The sequence below is a fragment of the Anomalospiza imberbis genome, chromosome 20 (genome assembly GCF_031753505.1).
Source record: "Anomalospiza imberbis isolate Cuckoo-Finch-1a 21T00152 chromosome 20, ASM3175350v1, whole genome shotgun sequence".
NCBI classification, from domain to species: Eukaryota; Metazoa; Chordata; class Aves; order Passeriformes; family Viduidae; genus Anomalospiza; species Anomalospiza imberbis.
Window position 1 is genome coordinate 8,778,079 of NC_089700.1, and position 23,000 is coordinate 8,801,078.

General features: G+C 43.8%; 1 protein-coding gene and 1 long non-coding RNA gene across 3 annotated transcripts in view; both read left to right on the top strand.

Moving 5' to 3' along the window:
- The first annotated feature begins 345 nt into the window (after positions 1-345).
- LOC137485889 (uncharacterized) lies at positions 346-6,402 on the top strand. 2 transcript variants are annotated; one of them, XR_011005485.1, is made up of 4 exons: positions 346-488; positions 1,026-1,130; positions 2,213-2,414; positions 4,243-6,402. It is a non-coding gene; the product is annotated as an uncharacterized lncRNA (long non-coding RNA). The 2 variants fall into 2 exon arrangements; XR_011005484.1 differs by lacking the exon at positions 1,026-1,130 and having other exon boundaries at positions 353-488.
- Positions 6,403-11,479: 5,077 nt separating this feature from the next.
- Positions 11,480-23,000, top strand: part of MED13 (mediator complex subunit 13) — a 53,104-nt gene continuing 41,583 nt past the window's right edge. Inside the window, exons 1-2 of the mRNA XM_068210655.1 lie at positions 11,480-11,700; positions 13,575-13,809. Coding sequence (XP_068066756.1) covers positions 11,635-11,700; positions 13,575-13,809 — 301 coding nt within the window. The 5' untranslated portion in view covers positions 11,480-11,634. The remainder of the gene's footprint in view (positions 11,701-13,574; positions 13,810-23,000) is intronic.

A 23,000-nucleotide genomic window follows, 5' to 3' on the forward strand; every position in this document is an offset into this window, starting at 1 on the left:
AATAATGGAATTATCTTGTGAAACAGTAATTACATACTTTGTGCATTCTTTGCCACACTCTTTCTTCAGTGTCTGTGTGATGAGTGGGGCACACAGTGCTCCATTGTTTGGAGCTCCTCCAAACTCTCTGTGTATCCAAAGATAAGCAGATTTTTTTTTCCCTCTTAGTAGAAGAGGGAGAAAAGTTTGTGCATTTTTTGTACTCAGGAAAGATCAACACCACCAGACTAGGAACAGTTATGAAACATGATTGTGCAAGTGATTTTAGCTCATGCTTTCTCCTCACTCTTTGAGGAGATTACTCTCAGGAGTAAAACCTCCTTGCAGGATATGTTTTGTTTTTACTGCGGCTGCCAAAAGGTGAAGACAACCACTTTATCTGCAAGACAATATTCATTTATGGGACTTCACTGGTGACATAGGTTTGAAATAGGAAAATGGGCTTAAAGTCTTCTTCAGGAGAGATTTACTCACAGTTTTCTCCAGTGGTAAGTGTACCTGATGTATTCTGATTTATAAATGTATTGACTCTCTCTGTGCTTTTGCTTTATAAGGTTGTTCCCCATCTTCTACTCTGGATAATTTGTATTGACAAGAGTTCTTGTGCTCATTTTTCCTCCCTTACTGCAGAATTAGGTGTCCGAATCCTGCCTGGTGTTCCCTTCCCTGCATGGAAAGAGGCACAGGAGGCAACACCTTTTGCACATAACTTCCCTGGAGTTTTGAAGTGCCTTATCTCTAGTTCAAGTACATCTGTTGAGCAACAGTGGGAGTGTGTGATTCTTGTTGACACAGGCTCTGCTCTACCTGACAGGAGGGGGGTTGATTCTCCCTTGTACTTCCAGCACTTTGTGGGTTTAGGATCCGTATGCTGTGTTCTCTTGCCTTTTATTTGTACACTGCAATTGCTGGGGCTGTGCAGTGTCTGCAGGGAGAGGAAGGGCACTTCCCACCAGTTTCCTCCCTGAATCTTTTAGATCTTTCCAGCACAAGTTTTGCCTTCTCCCTGGATTTCTGCTCTACAGGTTCTGAAGTCTGATGCCAAATGCAAAATTGAGTAGTGGTCACTCACTTCATACAAAGGGGTTTGATTGAACTTCCAGCTGGAACTCCATCTCCACTCCTGTATTGTGATTGCAACTTCATGTTTTACTTGCATTTTGCAGTCATTCAGGGGCCAAGTTTTTAAGTCTTCCAGATTTAGGCTTGTTTTCATTTCACTGCAAAATCCTGCAAGAATTCTGCCAACAAGCAAGGCCAATGTGTCTGAAAACAGATGGCATTTCCAGTACCTAAAGCCTGGTCAGGTGTGAGTATCTCGGTAGTAAGAGTGACTCAAACTTGTAGCTTTGATTTTCAATAAGAAATTATTTGCTTTATCCAGTAATTTTCATCTGCCAGCACTCACAGTTATTTAAATCAGACTGTTTTCATGGATGAATGTTACTCTTTGGGAATAAAGAATGCCTGACAAGCTTCTGTAGTTTTGTGAATAGATTTTTGTAAACCACAAAATAAAATGTAATTATTGTATGGTATGTATTTTACAGAATCTCAATATTAGCCCAATATCTAGGAGTTCACCTTCTGAGATTGAACATCTTGTGCTTGGTGTCTTAGTCAAAATGGGGTCTGATACCACTGTGTTACCACAGTGTAGAATGGAACAGTTTCCATTGTAAAGAATAGCAAACATATGCAAAGAATAATTATATTTATGCCATATTGCTCAAACACACATTATTATTAGTACAGCTCAGGATTAATTACTGGTTTGTCAAAACCTGCTGATCTCCAAACTTTTGTTTGTCTTATATTTCTTGTGGCTGTTGATGAAAAGATGGTCTGTGTGTCCCCGGAGTGGTTCCAGGCTGTGTCTTGCCTGTTCTGTCACTCTGCTTTTTTGTGCCTGGTGTCTGATTTGGAAACTTTCAAACTAGACACCTTTCTGATGTGTTTTTCCTGATGTGAATAAATTCACTGCAGAATACTTGCAGAGCAAGAGATGTTTGTTGCCAAGCAATTACATCAGATGAAACATACAGAAGGGTAATATTTTAGTCTGGTTTTTTTTTGTTGTTGTTGTTTTGTTTTGTTTTTGTTTTTTTTTTTTGCTACAGGCATGAATCTGAAGATGAATTCTGAGAATTTAAGGAAGGAAAAAGTCAGGGGTTTTATTTCTTAAATTTTTCCTTGTCTTCTGTATTTGCAGTGATTGCTTTGAGTCTGTAAGGTCATCATGGTTGAAGGCATGAAGCTGAGGACATCAAAGCCTTTGCCCACTTATGACAATTACTCTGGAGACAAACACAGCTCAGAAGACAAATGTTATGAGCCACCTGTAAGTTCTGGTTCACAAAACAGATGAGAATCCAGAGATATTTCTGAACTTGGAAATGAAATTTATTCTCAAGGTAATGGCTGCGCTCATTATCTGCTGCTCTTTCTAAATGTAAAGTAAGGAGAGCAATGCCCCTATATTCTATCTATAACAGCTGACATGTTTTCTGCATTCCTGTGTTTGCCTAAGAAGTCATGGATAATCAATTTGATGTGCAAAATAAACTGCATGGATGAATTCTGATACATATCACTTGCCTTGGCTGTGCTGTTATGAGAGGCAAAAACTTCCAGGAAGGAAACCGCAAGGAAAAATCTGCCTGATAATTTTCTCATCAGTTTTTCTCCAAGGATATATCTGTAGGTGGATTCTATAGACAGTGTTTGGGTATTTTTCCCCCACCTTGAGTGGCTGGTTCTGTGTGTGTCAGTTATTTTCTCTTGCTGTATTAGAAATCAAAGCTCCCTTATCACTTCAGGATAAATATATCTATATTTATATCTCTATATCTATCTCCTATAATGCTAACTAGGAAAAAGTAACCTGAAACATTTCATTTTCAGCCTTTCTTATTATTTAAATATATATTCCAAATTATTTTTTAAATTCCCCACATGTATTACAAATAACTTCCCATCTGATTGGGAAGCAGAATAGGCAGGAACCAGCAGCAGACAGATGTGATTATAAAAGATGTTCTGTTTGTTATAATGAGACTTATGGTCTTAATAAACTCTTAGAATGTTTTTAACACAACCAAATTAAGTAAGTTCAAAATCTCATTTTCTAGATCTAACCCTATCAGATCACTTTTTTGCCTTATTTTTGAGGACAACCCCCCCAATTTTTCTTAGTTTTAGAGAATTTATCACAAAATAGATTATCTCTAGTTCCAGCAAAGAAAAAAGGGAAATTTGTACAGATAAAAAGCATGAATGACAATCCTGATCATGTGGAAAAAATCAATCTGTGAGTTTAGACATAGTTTCACATTAGTCTCCTCCTTTCTTGGAAATCCATATTTTCCCCAGAATATCCAGCAGCGTTACGTAGCCTGTCAAAATTTGCTCATAATATTTCATGTCCTTCTGCTGGAAAGAAACAGCTGGATATTTTGTGTCATGATGTGACCAATCCACCTCTGTTGTTGTCATTTTAATTGCTGGGGCTGTATTTTTAAGTCCTCCACAGAAGGTCTTTGTAGTGACAAGCGAACGGTTCACGCTTCGTAAGCAAACATAAAGAATGCTGCTGCTAATTGGAGAGGGAGTAATGCAGTTATGATTCCATCAACATTTAAGTTACATTGGGAAAGGACATGTTTTTTGTTGTGGTTTTGTTGCCACATAAAATTTTACTCCAAGTGGATTTGGTGGGGAAGGTTTTAGAACAGAACAGATTAATCCTGGAATTACAGGGATGGGAGAGATGGAAGTTAAATTGTTCTAAGCTACATCTACAGTATAGAAATAAGCATTTTATTGCTCTTTCTTTGAAACTGTAGTTATTAATTGCTGGCTTGTGAAATAGCTTGTCTGTGAAAATGGAAAGAATGGACAGCCTCAGAAAACTCCCTTTCCCCTGCCCTGAAGAACTGCAGCCACAGTGTTTCATGTGGAGGAGGACGCCTCAAAAATCAACAGTTTCCTCCCAAAAAACGGTTCTTATTCAGTAATTTAAGTCTTTTGGGTGTTTTCCTCCTTGATATTCTGCCTGTTGTACCTATAGACTTCCCAATTTCTAAAAGTCAGCTGGTCCTTGTGCTAAACCTTGGCTTTTTTCCTGAATTACACTTCCATGGAATACTTAGCTGTGGATTAACATTTTTACAGTTATGTGCCCAAAGTTCTTTCCTGTTCATTCTGATTTAATTTTTTTTCGACTCACATCTCTCTTCTCAGGTGGAGCCTCATCTTGAGTAGTCTTGGGAGGGCCAAAGGTGCTTCCTTTTCCAGTTCCCTGCCTGGATTTTAGAAGATACCATTTTTTAGCATCCAAACAAGGAAATCACAGCAATTTCCATGGGAAGAATCTCAGAGATGACAGGGCTTCCCCCCAAAACACTGCCTGTATAATTGCTGAAGACATTCCAAGCCACTCTAACGAAGTGCTGTCTGCCAGTCATTATGTTCTCCTTGGAGGACCATCTGTTGCACTTCAAATATGTAAAGGTCTCTATCATTTATTGCTCCAAACAAATCCAGGCCTTTGTCTGATGTGCTGGAGCTCCTGAATGGATTCTAAAGGTGGTTTCAGTCACAAGGGGCAGGGTATTCCCTTTGGTTGTACTCCTTCAGCTCAAATTTCAGAGCACAAATATACTGATTAAACCAATATCTGAATATTTTCAATTTATTTAGAAATGAATTATGAACAACAGCAACTAAAAATATCTGACATATGTTTTCTTTTCATTCAGCCAGGAGGACACTGGAAGATGTTTGCATCTGGTGAACAAATCTTTCCAATTTAGTGGTATCCAGATTTGATATCTGCTGAGATTGGAATGAAAATTAGCTTATTTTAACTAAATTAATTAGCTTATTTGTATCTGAAAATAGTGATTCAAAGGAATGGTAAGAAATAGAGTTAGCAGCTTAAAAAGCTCAAGCCTTCCTTAGTACATGTCCTTTACAAGGATGTAATACTTGGTTGTACAGTCATTATTTATAGGTTAATTAGGATCCTTTCCATGAGTAAAATGAGCAAGATCGGGCATTAAAATATGCCGGTTTTTGTTTTTCCTGCTGCAGATTTTAAAGAGGCTGTACAATCAGATTGGAGAACGTGAGCGTTGTATTTTCATAGCAGAAAAGTTCTGTTCAGAGATTTCCAGCCAGAGAAATCCATAACAATTTCTGTCTGATTAGGGAGTGGTCCTGTCTTTTTCCCTTTCTCCTCTTTCCCTTCTCCTTCCTGCACAGCAGCTAATGTTCTGGTCAGAAGTAATAATATGTTAGATCTTGAATGTCAGTAGCCCCAGAGATTCTGACAAGACTATTCATGTGCATTCATACGTCTTAACCAAAGCTGACACTAAAGAGAGCAAGAATTCTCATATTCCTCTTTTTATTGCTGTGCATTAAACTCAAATCTTCTCTTGGAGACCTCTGCTAGAAATGACAAATCCACCATTTGAAAAAGGCATTTTAGCAAGGTCTAAACAAAGCAGCTGGACATCAATCTGGCACAGGGGAGAGGCTCCTGTGAGAGCTCACAGTGCAAAGCTGAACTCTGGTTTACACCTTACAAATGCTGAGATAAATGCTAATGGGAAATAACCATAATAACCATTCCTCTTAATCTTTCTAAATTTCAATTAAAAAGTGATTTTAATTTTTTTTTTTTTAACTATAGGACATGTCCTTATAGGGATATTTGGATTCTGGTAACTCGAGGTGGTTTTCTGAGAAGCACACACTGAGTAAATATTCTGCTCTACCTTTTCCTCTGGACATATTTTACACACACTTGTAGGATGGTGTACCGCACATGTTTGGGTAATTTTGCAGGGATCTGATGAAGTTGTTAAAGCCAGGTAGGCAATTTTGCCAGCAGTGATATTTTTAATCTTCTTTTTTAAAATGGTTTGGTAGCAGTGACTAAGGCAGACTAGGTGGCTCTGGGCAGCTCGCCATTTTTAGGTAGTTTAATTTGTTAAAAATTATCTTTCTTCCCACCCAAATCCCCTTGAAACCATTTGGAGAAGAGAACTGTTGAACAGTTGCCAGTAATAAGCCCTGCTGAGACCTCTGTATCCTCCTGACAGAGATGTTGGTGCCAACTGGAGACTGACTGGCACGAATTTGAACTCTACACTACTTGATATATTTGCTTCACATGCACCAATTACAATAATTACCACCTCTGTAGCTGAAGTTTAAGCACTCGGTCTGCTCTCCATACCTCAGGTTGTTGGCAGTATGTTCAATCCTATAATCTCAATTTTCTTGGAATAATTAAGTAGAAAATAAATACTTCAAAAAATTAGGAGACAGTCTGAATGGAAATCAGAGGCTGAATAATAGAGTGGTTTGTCATGTTGCTATTGTTAAGCTGCATTTATTTCTGTTTAATCTTTATTTCTAAAAGGCAGCATCTTCTTTTGCCTGCAGAGATTCACCAGGAGATGCTGTAATCCATTGACTTTTATATTCAGCAGTAGAGTATCTCTTGATGTCAAGGAAAAAGCAACATCAACTCCTACTTTGTTTAGATGTTTTAAAAATATAAATATTCCTTTCAAAATAAATGCTTTTGACTAGAAGAGGAAATCACCCATCCCTTACTCCTTTTGGCTGGATGTTTCCATGTAAGATGGTTGGGATTTAATACCAGGACTGGCTTTAACTGCCCAGTTCCTGACAATTCCACTGGTTTAAATCTGATGCAATGGGGACCATCTCTCCCCCTCCCTTGTTGTCTTTCCAAGAGACTGGTTAATTTTTAAATTGGATCAAGCAACATTAAAAAAAAAACTAAAAAAAAAATCTAGTGGAGTTTCTATTACACAAAGATAAACCTTAGACTGAGCACAAACTGCCTTGCCTGTAGCTTTCCTAATATGACTGCACTGTGCAGAGTAGATACTAAAATTTATATTAAAATTTCTTTATGCAGGTTCCCTCTAGGGAGAGGAAGAGGGAAGGAAAAAGCTTGGTGTGACAGATGCTAATTATGCAGCTTAATGCACTTCTGGAAGTTGCAGAGATGAGAACTCTATAAGAACCTATCTACAAAACAAAGCACATTTTCAACAGCATTTTTTCTTCAATTCTTTTCTTAATCTGCCTCTCCTCTGTTTTCCAGGAGGCTTTATTTCCAAAGAGTACCAAGGGCAAGCAGTGTCTCAGGTGCAGAATTCACCAGACATGGATGTGATTGTTCTCCATTGTGTCTTGCTGTTCTCAGGTGCTGGGAAAGCTTCAAGGTTCTGAGCCAGGAAGAGTTTGAGTTCAAAATTCCCCAGTTGATGTGTTAGGTTTCTTCCCTCTTTTGTGGATATTTTATCAGCTCCTTATCCTGTGTTTAGGTTTACTGGACAAATGATGTTCTGCACTTGTGCTGGGATCCTAGAGAAGGATTTATTGTGATGAATGTGCCAGGACTGATGAACCAGATCCCAAAATGCATTATGTAGAGAAGTGAGCTGAGACACGTGAGCTGAGGTCCTCAAAACTGGGAGGTGCAGCCACACCAAACCCAGTGCTGGACACTAATCCTCTCTTCCAGACACTGAGCTGTGCTGTTTGAGGGAAAAGAAATGGGACAATTATCCTGAAATCAATTCAGACTTGCAAGAACCATGGTCCTGGATATCCAAATCTACCAAATCCCTTTTACCAAATGATTCTTTTTCCTCTTAGTGATACACCCATACCAGCTCTCGTGTGCTAAATGCCGAATGCTGCTTTCCCTGATGTCCTTCGTACCCGTGGATTTCTCCGTGGGCAGGAGTGACTTGAGACCCTCTCGCGCAGGGACATCACGGTGCCGCTGGGACTTCCGAGGGGCTCGGGCTGGCCCTGGGCACCCAGGAATGCTCCTCACAGCCCTGGGCTGCAGCCAGCCCAGGGAAAACCATCTGTTCCCCTTGGAAAGGGGTTTGCTTCCCCCCGGAGTCCTCCCCCCGCATCCCGGCTCCGGCCCCAGCTGCCGTGTTTCGATGAGCACCGAGGGAATGAATCTCCTGCGTTTAAAAATACTCTGCTTCTATTTAGATGAAAAGAAGAATCTTGCTTGCCTACACTGGCTTACAAAAATAGGCTCAGTGTGAGTAAATCTTCAAAGTTTCTCTTGGTGAATATATCTAGCCTCACTTTTTTTTTTAACTTATATGATAAGTTTATTTATAGAGTGTCCTTCTTTCCTCCTACTCTATCAAGACATTTGCAGAAGGTTGTCGCTCGTCTTGTTCAGGAGTCCTGAAATAATTTGCAGGGCCTTTGAAACATCATCATGTTGCATAGTTGTGATCAACGTGCTGCCGTTGCATGAACATATCATATTTTAATGTGAATGTCAGGTTAGCTGAGACATTCAGGGCTTTCTTTTACTTTAGCTGCTTTACACGGGTTTGTGTTTTCACTTGAACACTGCAGTAAAAGTTCTGCATATAGTAATTTAAAATTTTCCATTTTACATGCAAGGCATTGCCTAGAAAATTAATGTGTAATATGAGAGGATTAGTAAGATATATACACTTTCCAAACATCTCTTAAAAATAGCTTTCACTGTCACTGTAGCATCTTAATTCTGAATAATCTCACAGTCCTTCTGCAAATCTGTGCATGTAGTAACAGAGAAGCCACCTACTTCATCCTCTTGAACTGCACAATATGGATCTGGGCATGGAAAAAACTGGGCTTTGGAGTAGGGCTCTGCTTTGGCAGAGAGGCTGTCTGTGGAACTAGTGAGAGCATTAACGCTTGCATTAAATATTAAAATCGGCTTTCACAATTCTTGCCTATCTTTTCAAAAAGGCTCCAAGAGCCTCAGTTTGGAATTTGCTCCGTGGTGCAAAGGGCCGGTGCAAATCTAGGGAATCCTCTGCCAAGAGGTGGAAGGTGGGGAAGGGGAGCCAAGGCGAGTGTTCCCTGTGCTGGGGGACGCTCTGTGCCCGGACTGTGCCCGGGCTGACCGCAGGTGCCCCGGGGGGGGCTCAGAATGCCAGGATATCCACAAGGACCACTGAGTCCAACCCTTGGCCCACACCGGGATCAGCCCCGGCGATGGGCAGGAGCCCGGGCAGGGATGAGGGAAGGCTGAGCCCGTGTGTCAATATCGAAATGGGGCTGCCAAAAGACGCACCAGGCTCTGCCAACCCCCAGGACATGGCACAACGGGCAGGAACCGATCCCAGGAAGTTCCACCTGAACGTCGGGAAGAACTTGTCCAAGGAGCACTGGAGCCCGTTACCCAGAGAGCTTGCGGAGCCTCTCTCGTGGCAATGTCCCACACACGATCCCGTGCTCGGGGCTGCCCCTTCCGGACTGCGGTCCTTCCACCGCGACCCATCCCACCGCCCCGGGAGCCGCGGGCCCGGCGGCGGCGGGACTCGAACCCGCGGCCCCTCCGCCGCGCCGCCGCCGCCGCCGCCGCCCGCGGCCGCTAGATGGCGCCGCCCCAACGAGCACGGCGGGGGCTCCGCAGCGCCACGGACGCCCCTGGCGGCCGCGCGCCGCCGCCGCACCCGCCTTCCCCCAGCGGCGCCGGCGGCCATGGCGGTGCGCGCCCACGTGACGGCGCGGCGGCCAATGGGAGCGCGGCAGGGGGGCCCCGGCCGCCGTCCCTGTGGCCGCCATTAAAGAAAAAGGGTCTCGGAATTACCCGGGAGCCGGATCCGCTCCCGCTCCGGCCATGGGGGACCCGCGCTGAGGCTCCCGCCGCCACAGGATGCCGCGGCCGGGCAGCCGCCGACAGAGGCACCGCTGAGGGGAGGCGACGCGCCGGCGGGGGCTTCGCGGCACCGACTCCGCCAGCGGCAGCAGCAGCAGCGGCGGCGGCCGCCGCGTCCCTGTGTGTCGGCGGCGCCGGGAATTGCGGGGCTCCGACCCCTTCGGGCTGAGCAGAGCCCGGGGCTCGGCCGCCGCCTCCCCGCCCTGCCCAGGAGCCTCGGGGAGGGGGCCCTCCGCCCACCGCCCCCGCGGGGACCCGCACCTGAGGAGAGCGAGCGGTCTCGGGGCTCCCCCGCCCCCCCGGACAGACCCCTCCGGCCGAAGACGATCGTTTTTTATATTCCTCCCCCACCCCCGCCGCCTTTTTTTTTCCCCCCACTGTTTTGTTGGGGTGGGTTGTTTTTTTTTTTTTTTTTTTTTGTTTTGTTTTGTTTTCTTTTTTTTCCCCCCCCCTTTATTTTTAAAGGACCGGCCTCGCAGCTGAGCCGGTCCCTCCCCGCCTCGCCGCCCCCCCGCGCCCGGGGGTCTGGCGGGGGTCGCTGCCCCCTCCCCGCGGTGACTCGGCGGGGTCCGGGCTCTCCTGAAGAGACTTTGTGGGGTTCCCCCGGCCCCCGAGGACAGCTGGGGAGGACCAGGCTCCCCGAAGACACTCTGCGATTTTCCGCGTCCTCCTCCCCCGAAAGGGCTGGGGATCGGCCTCCCGGAGACTCCTCCATCCTTCCCCGAAGAGACTTCGAGGGTCACCCGCAATTTCCTCCTTCCACCCTTCTCCCCCTCCCTCCTTTCCCCACGGAAGGAATTTTTACCCAACGGAGGATATTTTGGTTTCGCCCTCGCTGCGAAGAGTATTTCGTTTTGGGGAGGGGGGGTTTCCAAACGGGAATTTAATCCCCCGCTGGGCTGCTAAGGAGACTTTTGCGGCCTTTCTCTCTCAAGGAATACCTTCCCCCCTCCCCTGCCCCCGCAGATGTTTTTTTTTTGGGGTACACCCCAGGAAATTTTTCTTGCTCTGCCTTTACGAATTCTTCAGACTGGCCTTGCTTCTAGCCCCTGAAGTTTGTTTTTATGATTTTAAATTTTAATTTATTTGGAATATTTTTGGAGCAGGGGAGAAGAATCTGACCCCCCCACACCCTGTTGCCCTCGGACTCCGAAGAGACGAGCCTGGATTTTTCTCTCTCCCACGGCCAATCCTTCCCAGTCATTCCACAATTTGCCCCTTTCTCATCTGATGACTAAAGGAACAGGAGGAAGAGGAGGGGGGGTTCTGGATTAATTGCCCCCGCTGGATTATTTATTTTTCCTGCTTCTCTTGCTTGGCATCTGAGAAGAGAGGAAGGAGGGATGTCAACTGATTTTTACCCCTAGCCCCCTGGATTAATTACCCCATTTTTATTCTCTTGTTGGATCAATTACCCCTTCACCTTACCTCCTCTCCCTCCCCTCCTTATGCGAACGAGAAGACAAGAGGAACAGGGAGGATTTTGATCTTAATCTCCCGTCGTTGGATTACTTACCACCTCCCTCTTTCTGTTCTCCCCTTCCACGGCGGCTTTACACCCCCGATTGAGCTCCAGAAGACGAGAAAACCTTCTGAGTTCCTCTTTAATTTTTTTTTTTAATTTTTTTTTTTTTTTTAATATTTTTACCCCCCTCTCCCATACCTCTGTCTCTCCTCGCGGGTTATTCCCCCTGCCACTATTTCGCGTGCGTGTGTCTGTAAATCCCTTATTTAATTGTATTATTATTTGTGCGTGTGCAGAGCCCCCCTCCCCCTTTCCCTCTCGCTGTCTGTCTCTCCCTCTCTCCCTCTCCCTCTCTCTCTCTCTCTCTGTCTGTCTCTTTCTTTCTTGTCGGAGGCTGTGGGATAATGGCGTGTGGGTTGTGGCTGTGAGGATGAGTTCCTGCTTCGTGCCGAACGGGGCCAGCCTGGAGGATTGCCATTCCAACCTCTTCTGCCTGGTGAGTGTCGGCCCCCGGCGCACACTCGCCCGGGGCCACCGAGGGAAGGGCTCGGAGCTCTGGGGGAGGGGGAAGGGGCAGTGGAAGCAAAGCAGCCATTTTTAGCAGAGCTTCTGCTGGATGAGCCCTCGGAGTAGGCCCTGCCTGGAGCAGCCAACTCTCCCATGCCCCTCTGGTTCCCCTCCATCGCTGTCTGTCTCGCCTCGCCCCTCCCTCCGCTTTCTTCCTGGATAGTGGCCTCCCCGCAACTCGCCTTTTCCTTCCCTTCCCGTGCCTTCCAACTTTTCCTCCTTTCTCCCCTATCCCTGCCTCTGAGCCTGCTATTTCTCGCAAGGGAAGGGAGCTGCTGCTGCTGCTGCTCCCGGCCCCACATCTCGGGGAACTTTCTCTTTTCCCTCCTCACTCGTGACATCCCAGGCAAATCCGAGGCGAAACCTCCCTTCTTCCTCGCTTTTAAACGGATCCCTTTCCCTGCTTGTTTTTATTCTGGAGAGCTGCTTTTGGTGATGCCCTGCCTGTCTTGTGTTTTGATGTGCACCATTTTGTAGCCTTTTTTTTTTTTTTTTTTTTTTTTAACCCAAGTATCAAACCGTTCATATTGTTGAATTTTGGTAGCTCCAAAAGTAAATTCGATATAACTGGACTGTGATGCAATTTTTTGGTGTCTGTGCTGAGCTGTTTCATCAGCTTTTAATGCAAATGAGCTAATCTTAGCTGTCTGCCTGATATTTATGATTCCAGAGATTGTTACAACAACCCGGTGCCAATCTGTGGCACTCGTATTTTTGGATGGAGGGGAATCTGGACAGCCTGACAGTGTCTGCAGCCTGCAGCAGGCCTGCAGCTCCAGATCAATAGTACAATTTTAAATCTGAAAGTCTTTCTAAAGTAGCAACTGTTGCAGACAACCTTTCATCCAAATTGCTCTCCTGCTGAAGGTAGGGAGGCTGCCATGTTAGGTTTAACTGTTGCAGTAATCTTTTGTGTGTTGTCATTTTGGGAAGACAAAAATTAGAAACTTCTTAGCAAATGCCAGCCTGCCTTGCTCTGCCTTCCCAAAGAGAACCCGGGGCAATGCCTCCCCTACCTGCCTTAAGGTGCTCGAGTGAAAAAACCGAGTGCTAAAACTCGGTGTTGTGGTGGAGATAATCCAGGAATTGTCTGCTTCCCATTACACAGAGCAGTAACTGTTTCCCTGTGTAAAGTCAAATTAATTTTTGCCTAGGAAGAGGCTTAGTGGATCATTCATCAACGTGGTTGCAGGTTTAACATATAATTGAATGATAGAACGAGGCTTGAAATCCTTGAAATGTGGTGAGAGGAATGAAAAATATGCTAGCTCTTGGTAAAATCGGTGAACATGAGAGACTTCCTGGGAGAGAGACAGAATTTTTTACCATGGAGAAACTTGTGAAATTTTCCCAAGTGATAGATGACTGGAAGAATATGTGATTTACTGTATCACCTATTTCCATGCAGTAATCTTGGATGGAAAAGGCAGTGTGTGCACAAGTAAGGGAAACCAAAGATGTTCTTTGCTAAGGCAAGTGTTTAGGAGATTGGACTGTGTCAGTCTGTGAATAATAACATTACTCACTCGTCTTTCACTCTTTTACTTCAAATCAAATCTGATTTTTCTCTGTGTAACCTTAAAGCTGCAGTGAAAACAAACAGCTCTTGCTTTACTGCAGATATTTAATGAGCTATGAAACCAGGATCCCTGATTGTTCCCAATTTACCTCCTAAGGCACACAAAACTACCCGACATGGTTCCATTAAATTCTGAGGGATCCCTTTCTCCCCGTGCCATCACCTCGAAGCAGGATGTGCTTGCTGGAGGTGCCTGACACCTGACAGTTCTTTCCTCTCGCCAGGCTGATCTAACTGGGATTAAATGGAAGCGCTACGTGTGGCAGGGCCCAACATCTGCCCCCATCCTGTTCCCGGTCACGGAGGAGGATCCCATCCTGAGCAGCTTCAGCCGCTGCCTCAAGGCCGACGTGCTCAGCGTCTGGCGCCGGGACCAGAGGCCTGGGCGCAGGGAGCTCTGGATATTCTGGTGGGGGGATGACCCCAACTTTGCTGACCTGATCCATCATGATCTCTCAGGTAGGAGCTTGCTCACACCTTCCTTTGGTCACTGGAAGGATCCCGGTACTCGGGGCTGGCTTCGGACACCTGCGCCACGTGGGGTGTTGTCTCCAGAAAAGATAAATTTATTGCTGTATCCCTCACCAAATTATTACAGCAATGATCAACCATCTGCTCTGTGTGCAGCTCACCTCGGACTGCTGGATTTTTCAAGAAACAAGGGTTTTGCTCCCCACTTGTTGCCTTGAAAAAAACAAAACACAAGCCTATGAGTTTTGGCAGCTTCTTCATGAGAAAGCTGTGCTGAAAGCTGTGCCTGTGATTCACAAGTGATGTCTTAAACATGTTTTGATAAGATCCCTTTTGTTGGGCAATTAGAATTTTCAAATTCAAATAGTAAAGCTCATTTTATTATGTAATAAGAAGTGTAGAGATCTGGGCAGCTCGTGAACCGTTTGGAGTTGTTTTGGTTGGAATTCACACCATCAGTGAGAAGCCCTCAGAAGGAGGCACCAGGAACTAACCAGCAGTTTCCATGCAAAATCTGTAAACCTTCAGTTTTTACGATTCCTCTCGCCCCCTTTTCCTGGTGCCCTGAACCTGCTTTCAAACCCAGCCTTTTGAAAGACTGACAATATTTGTATTTCTCAATAATGTTGTACTTCAAATTTGGCACCTTCCTTTGGAAATGTTTGCTTGTTGAGCTCAATTCCCCACGTAGTTGGTTTCCAGCTGCTTATCAGCAAGGTGACGAAGTTAGATATTTAAATTGGGTGAGTCTAAAGGTGAGACTAAACTAATTTGAGGGGGAAAAAAAACCCAACGAACACATCACTCTAATTTCCTTTCAAATAATGTACAGTATTCAGATTACTGGAGTGTAAAATGAGACCAAGGTTTGGTGACCTGGTAACCAGAAATTGTTAATGCTGCTTGTGTGTGTGTGTGTGGATAAGCTGGAGAACAAACAAGAGTTTAAAGTGCCACTGAGGAAGTTGACTTGAAACAATTTAATAACATGTGGAATTTTCATACAAAAATACTATGATCTGAAAAACAACTGATGCAGTGAAATGATGTTTATTTCTTTGAATAGCTGACTTCAAAGATTGGGCTGTTGCTCCTATTCCTGTCTGTCCTGGAACTACAAACTTTGCATTTGAAATGGCACTTACACTGGAGTTTGCTTGATATTTTAGTGCATTTAAGGCTTCCTTATTATGACCTATAAATAACCTCAGTTTTGACCTGCAGGGAACATCCTTTGTGTGGCTGAGATGTAACTTAGACCCAGTGCTGGGTGGTTTTGGCCTGGGCCTGCCCTGAGCTGAGACGAGCACTTGTGTGGAAGGACCTGTGTGAATTGTACATGCTCCTGGCTGTGGGATTAAATCGAGACAAACACATTTAGAATGGGAAATCAGAGAAATTTAAGCCATTTGGAAAGTGCAATTTTGTGCTGCCTAACCACTAAAATTATTTGTTTGAGCAACTTTCTTTGCCACCTCTTGAATCTGTCTGCTGGTGATTTATCACAGAGGGGCATTTGGAAACAGCAGTGGTTTGGAGCTGGAGTTTCAGATCAGCACCTTGTTTGTGCTTGTCCAGAATTACCCTTTTGCACAGGTAGATAAGCAGGTATCATCCCAGGGGCTTACCAACTCTTAACCTCTCTTAGGGTATAAGGGAGAGATAGTGGAGGATTAGAGTCTCCCAGCCACGTCTTTGGGTATTTTCTTGGTTCAGGTCACCTGTGGGTGCCTGTGCTTCCCCAGAGCTGTTCCACACGTGTTCTGTGTCATGCTGCTACTCCTGAGGCTGTCACCTGTGTCTGTCTGGAGGTGTGTCTGACACCTTGGGCTCTGCAGACGTGGCTTTGTCCTCCTTGAGTGAAAAAGAGAATTTGTGTGTGAGCCTCTTGTGCCCAGGGCTTGGTACAGATCCTCCTCAGCTGGATCACAGAGGAGGTGGCTGAGGGGTGCTCACAGCTGCACTTTTTCTCTTTGCTGTTACACAAAATCTTAACGTGGATCTCGTAGAAGAGAGAATTATGGCTGAACCCAAACAATGTTATCTGACCTTTGTCGTAGCCTAATGGATTTTTTCATCGCTGGACAATTTCTCCTGGTAATTCACACTGCCTTGTTCTCCCAATGACTGCTTGTTACATTTTCAATGGGAATGATAAATGACTTCTTAGCACAGGCTTGTTACCTGCAAAATTGATTGGAAATTGTTTGCTGCGGGAGGTTGAGGTGCTGCCTCATTTAGAAGTTTGCTGCTGGATAGGTGAAGGATTGTCCTGGAGGATGGGGAGAGGGAGGAATCTGGGAGCAGTTTGTCCCTTAGTGCCTTTGGACAGATTTCTCCTGGGGAAGTGGCCCTTGAGAGAGCCCTGGTTAGAAACCTGCCACGTTAATAACTCTTGATTCTGGCTCCCTTTGGTCTGAAACTCTCTGCCTGTTAAGGAGAGGTTGGTATTTTGACAGTTTCAGACTTTTTTGGTGATGTGTAGTTTCAGTGAACAATGGGTGTTCAGTGACTGGGATACATCTTTGGTTATCAGCCCTGAGGGATTTGAAATATGTCAGCCTTCCAGAGCCCTTTTGTCCCCTTCCCAAGATGCCTTCACCAGGGGATGTAGGGCGTTGTGAATGTACATCTATGCATATCAGATTGAAGAAATAAAGGCTATCTCTGTGTTCAGCTGTACATTCTGGAAGTTCACTCTCTGCCCCGGAGTCACGTTTGAATCCTGCTCGTGGCTGTGTCAGAGTTCTCATTCCAAGCCTTGGATAAGTGTCTTGTTGATGGTCAGGGATTGTTGTTGCCTGGGGGCATGTCAAAAGGAGACTTGTTCAGAGATGCTGATTGATCAGGAATATTGACTTCACTCAATCATTTATTTTTTTTCCCTTCCCTAGGAACCTACTTACTGTACATACAGCCAAAAAACCAGAGGTCTATTTCTAACCCAACGTAGCTAGAGGCAGACAGAAGTTAGTGAAATGTTATTTTAGCCTCTAACAACCTCAAAGGTTATGTTTTTGTTCTGACAGTGAGGCTTGATTATAGTAATTCTTGCAACTCAAACCCTAAAGTAGGACATCTCTTCCAATTTCAGCAGGCAATGGTCTCTCACAGCTCTGATCAGCAGTTATTTTATTAGAGAGGTTCTTTCTTATTTTCATGTGGCTCCTTCTACACTTGGATTATTGTCTTTTAAATTGGCAGTAGATGATTTTAAACCTGAGAACAGTCGGGTATGAATTATGTACAAGACATAGTCCCAAGGAAATGGTTGCAATTTGATTAATGCTGGGATAGGGGAATGCTGCTATATGGCTTTGACCTTCAAATTGCATCTTTTAAATGGTGAGCTGCAAGATGTATCTTTTTCATTCTGGTGTCTATTAAATTTGGTTAATTTACTTTAAAAATTAAAGAGTTGTCTGTCATATATCAAGATAATCAGTTTTTGTTTGCTGCACAATCTTGCTCGTGCTTCTGTGAGGGGGAAATGTATAAAAATAATGCTGGTTGGAGGAGAGCATGGGAGAATCCTGATGTTTGTCTGTCTGGCAAAAGCAGTCATGGCAGCAAAGACTAATATGTGTTGTGTAGTTCTTGATGCCATGTGCATTATAGATCAATCCCTGTCCCCAAAAAATCAGTGAGATTGTGCTGATGTCAGCACTGAGTGTCTCATTACTCCAGGACAATGGAAACCAGAGGATGAGCCAGTTATCATTCCAAGGGGCTGCAAACCCTGCCAGTTGCAAGGAATTGGCAAAGGCAGCTTGGCAAAGAGTTCAGCCAGTGATGCCTTTTAAAAATAACAATTGCTCCCTAAGATCATTTAACTCCTTCAAAAAATACCCAAATAAAAACAAAAAAGGGAAAGGATGCTTTTGTAAAACATTCTGCACCTGATGTGAGCACGGTGAGCTGCAGCCCCTTGTCTGGGAAGGATCTGTGTGTTCTGTGTCAGGCAGGAGAGGCATTCCAAGTGTTCTTGCTGCATTGATGCTTCAGCATTTCTTTAGTCCTCCATGTTAGAGATGTAGCCACTTAAGCAAAACTGCTGATAAGCATTATGCAAAAATTACTGAAGCAGTTTTAACAAACTTCTGCGACTTGCTGTGAGCTCAAAGGTGACAAAGATTTAACTTCCCCCCTCCCCATTTTTCCTTGACCAACGTGCACGTGAAATATCTGTGGAGTCAGGTGAAAAATGCTTTGTCACAGCCAGTGAGGATTTGGCATCATGTCATGTTGGTTGTGTGTACCATGTCACGTGCAAAAATGACCTGGATAAATCAGAGCAGTGAAATATTTTACTTACCCTGCTACATCTACCTGGATATGGAATTACTTAGTGTGGTGGAGGATATTGGATCATTTAGCTGGGAAGTTTTTCAGCTTTTCTTGTGGCTTTGTAGCCAAACTTAGACCCAACAAATGGTGACGGAGAGCAGTTACCTTGTTATCTTTACAAACTGCCATGGCTACACTCTTACAGAAAGGTTCTGCTTTGAAATTGTCAGGATTTAGAAAATATTCTGCTGGGTAGAGAGCATAAAAGCCCTGTGTGTGATACTGGTAAAAGCCAAGCAGCACAAAAGCTAACCTGGAATGGTGCTGAATGTTTTCACTGTGGGATTTTGGACAGTTTGGGTGTCCAGAGTCTTGGACTCAGATTCTGTTCAGTGAGTGTAGATAACAGACACCGCTCTGATAGGAACAAACATCAGTTGTTTTACTCAGATTCTTATATTGGTATCTTAAAATTGCATTGTTTTCCTTTTTTTTTCCTTCAAAATCTGTTGCTTCTCACTTGTTTCAGGCCCTCAAAACAGTATTTCAGTAGCTTTGCTGGGTAATTCCTGCTTTGAGCAGTTTAAAGTATTTTAACTCAAAAATCTGAGGTTTTAAGTAGAAAACTTCTACTCCAAGTGTTTCTGTCATAACATTGCAATATTGTGTGCAGCAGCAATTTCACATTACTCTGCTTATTTACTTCCCTTGGAATCTGAGGTTTATATAGGAAGTCTAATTGGATAAATCGGGTTTGTGTCGGTGTTTTATAACTGGCACAGTCATATAATGGCAAAAAGGGTACCTGTGAGGTAAAAAATGCTTCCAAAAGACAGGTCTCAGTCCTGATACGAAAAAATGGATTTTTCCCCTGTGTAATTGAAGTAATTGGGGGGAATTGTAGTCCAAAGTGAAGGCTTTGTTTCTTTTCATAGTTTATTTTAGAGGTTCATTGAGCATTAGGGAGATATTTTTAATTGTGTGGTAAAAACTCAGCCTGTGCAAGAACTGGGGTTTGCTGGTGTGCTGTGTGTTAAAAGAAGGAGGGAAATTCATGTTCTTAAGTCATGTTAAAAATGACATTTTCGAGGCTGTATATTTATCTGTTGCAATGTAGATTTATCTATATATATAATATGTATTACTTCTTAGAAATCCTTGATTAATAAATTTGGCTGAATATCTGTAACAATATGCTTTAAAAACCTGACATGAATTATATTTTAATGTTTAAATACACTCCTTATTCAGAATTCACTAAAAAAATGCAAGAGTTTTACATTCGGAGGGTGCTCCACATTTTTTCTTTACTCCTCCAAGAGCACCACACAGACAGAAGGGCTTAATCAGTAAAAATGAACTTTTCTGGTTCAGGTGAACTGTGGGAAGAATGGAAAGCAGAGCATAAAAGTTCTGAAGGCCTCCAATAAAAATGGTAATATTGAGAAGGTGCTGACTGAAAAAGTTTGTTTATGTGTAGTATGCAAATTGCTTTTTCCTGGCCATTGTTTCCATGATTTCTTCATTCCCTGATAATTTTTGGCTTCATTTGAGGAAAACTCTGTCTAATATGTGATGTAAAGAGAGAGGGAGCAGTGGGATACGAGTATAAATTGTTTAATGGATTGACATAAAAATAAGTGTGCTGGGGAAGAGTTGAGTGCTTTGGACAGCTGAGAGGACTCATCAAAAATAAAGTACTTGTAACCTTCAGGTTGCCAGAGCACTTCTGTGGATAACACTTGTCCAAAGTGAAATTGTGGCTTAGCACCTTTTGAAAATGAGTCAGCAACTTCTTTTGGTTTGTTAGGAGTATCAGATTGAACATTTGAATTTATTGTTTAAGGAAGATTAGAGGACAAAAGTGCCTCTTCCTCTCCCCCTCCTTTAATGAATGGTTTGCTGTGTACAATTTTCTATTAAGTGGGAGGGGTTTTCTCATGTTGAGAAACAACAATTTGAATTAAGAAGAAAAATAGTTGGCAGATGTGAGCAGATGTCATGTTTGCTTCTCTCCACCACTAAAATGGGGGGAGGGGAATGGCTAAATAGACTTCAGAAAGTCAGAGAACACTTACTGCCGGTTTTTTTGCATGAATTTGAATAATGTTCTGAAATGAGGGTTTCTTGAACTGACAGCTTCTTTTACCTTCCCTTTCTGTGGCAAGGTGCACTTCACTCAGAGCAGGTGGTCTGGTGAGCAAAAATTGGAATTTTAATTGTGATTTCTGTCTCAAACCTTACACTTTCTCCACACAACACACTCAGCTAAGAGCTCTCTGGTTCTGCAATAACCTAAGGGAGGAGAGCTTTCAAGAATTACATCCTGGGGCAAGTTCTTGCATGGAAACTTGCTCATAACTTGGTGGTCAGCACAGCTGATCCCGAATGAAGCTTCATCCATCCTAAATGAAGCACCTGACTACAGAGAATGGAAACCTCTCCTTTGTGTGCCCGGTGTGACCATCGAAACACAAGATTTGTGTTACTTCAGTACCCCTGCAATTTCAGCACCTTCCATGACATTAGCTCCTTCCATTCCATCTTCTAGGAGGTCCTGGGTGCAGGGGATGTGCTCGGTATGATTCCTTGATATGACAAGAGCTGTGTACAAACCAAGTCTGTAACCTTTGAAATGGTGAGGAGTTTATTGTGCAGCTAAAGTCCAATATGGGCGAGCTCAGGAGTTAATGTTTGCTCTGTGCTGAGCTGCTTTTGGTCCTGGTCTGGAGCTGAGCTGCTGTGCCTGGGCATCCACCTGAGCTGCAGCTGGGGAGCAGCCTCTGTGCTTGGCACTTCACTCCCTTTGACTTTGGACTTTTGTAGCTTTTTGTTACAAGAGCGGTGTGTGATGTTTCTTTTGTGAGTTGCTGTGTTATCTTGTAGCTTTACAGTTTTTAAAAACAAGTTTTTGCTCCACTCCAGCGCTGGAGTAGGGTGGTGGGGTGGGAAACTTGTGGTGAGGTCTCTGCTTTGGGAAATGCTGCTCCTTGTTTTTCCTTGTCTTTCCCAGAAAATTATTTCATGGAATGATTCATCTGTAATGATGCACACCTCCTCGTTTATAAATGATGGGGCAGGTCTGTTTACTCTTACTCTGTCCCTCAGAGTTACTGGGAGTAACTTTCTTTTACTCACAATACTGGCCTTGTGTGGAATATAGCAAAATACAAACATGGTCACTGTGTTCTGCTTCCAGTAGTATTGAGATTCCTTTCCTCTGTCATCTGTGTCTTAAATATTGTTTATTGTAATAATCTATAAGGTTTTTTCCTAACTAAAACTCTTAGGTGTCTGGTTTTCTAGATGCTCTCTAATTTAAGGCTATCAAGACTTCAGTTAATAATATTGCAACCTTTTAAGCTTGTAAGTGGCTTCCAGAGAAAGGTGAAAGGGCTTATTTCCAAGGGGGATTTAAAATGCAAGGACTTGGCTGTGTTGCTGAGGTTTTCTGACCATGGAGCGATGCAGGGGAACCAAAATGCTCTGTGAGGGAAAGGGGAGCAGGCAGGACACTGCTGTCAGAGCTGTGCTGCCGAACCAGAGCTGGACTCCAGCCCCAGTCCCTGGAGATGTGCAGGGACAGGGGATGTGACACATGAGCAGCCTGTTCTCACGTGTGGAGCTTGGAGCAACGACCTCCACAGGTCCCCTCCGACCTAAATTATTCCATGACTATCCAGAGACTGGAGTAAAAATACGTCTCCTTATCTATGTCAGACAAACTTCTTGTCTCTGCTGCTACCTGGAGTATAAAAGCAATGGCATTTGAAGAGTAACTCTGCTAGGTTAGTCCAAGGAGACCAGGAGCACATCCTGAGGGATAGATGTAAACCACAAAGTACCAGGAATTACAGCCATAAAGGTAAGATCTGATTGCCAGTGATTTAAGGACAGTATCTCTAGCTTTATTATATTATTATCCTTCTATTAGTGTTGCTGGGGATGAATGATATCAGATGTATCCTGGGAGACACCCAGGAGCTTTCAGATGTCCCTTGTTTTACCTGGGTAAGGGAATTGTAGTAGTGCCAGTGCAGTTCTCTGGACCAGTGCTTGTGCTTTGTTTGAGGGCCTCCAGACCCTGTTCAAACACTGAGCAAGAGCCAGAGTGGTGGGAGAAGTTTCAGTTTCTTGTCATAAATCTTGCTTTTCCATTTGGCAAATCAACTTGGCTTGTGCGTGTTGGATTCCGTGCCTGTGTTTGATTTGTGGGGCACAGAAGATGCCAGGGTTTGACTTCAGAATCCCATTGGAAGGAGCTGGGCATTGTCTTGCTGATTTTTCTCTCTGTGTACATCAGAAAGCAGGGCTAGGCTGCTTAAATATCTCCATTCTTAATGTTGAATTAAAAAGAAAAATGGCAATTTTGAGTGAGGAGGAGAATCATGTTGCTCCTACCAGTATTCTAAATCTGAGCATTTTTCATCATCTCTAGCAAGTTGTTGATCATTGAGAGTCAATTGACTGCTGACTTTTGTTCCTGGCTTTTTTCAGTCAGTGCTACTCAAAGCCACCAGGATATATTAAGTCTGGCTTTTTCATTTTTAAGCCTAATTGTCACCAATTCTGCAGGATGAGTAAGGCACACTCCCCAAAACACGAGCCACCTCGCAGACAGATCGCACAGTGCTCTTGCAGGCTGCAATGCGTAACGTGCTGCTGCTACTTGTTTCCTTTTGTGTACAAATAACTGGTGAATCTTCTTTCCCTCTGGGGGATGAGATATTTTTATAGCTGATCACTTTCAGCAGTTCCATCACAAAGTAAGTAGAGTTATCTGAACATTACAGGCTGGTTTTGGTTGCATGTTATGCTGTGAATATCTCTTAAAAGCTTGTGGGAGAGAAAAGGGTATTGTGATATGTGTGAAACGACAGGATGGAATTGAA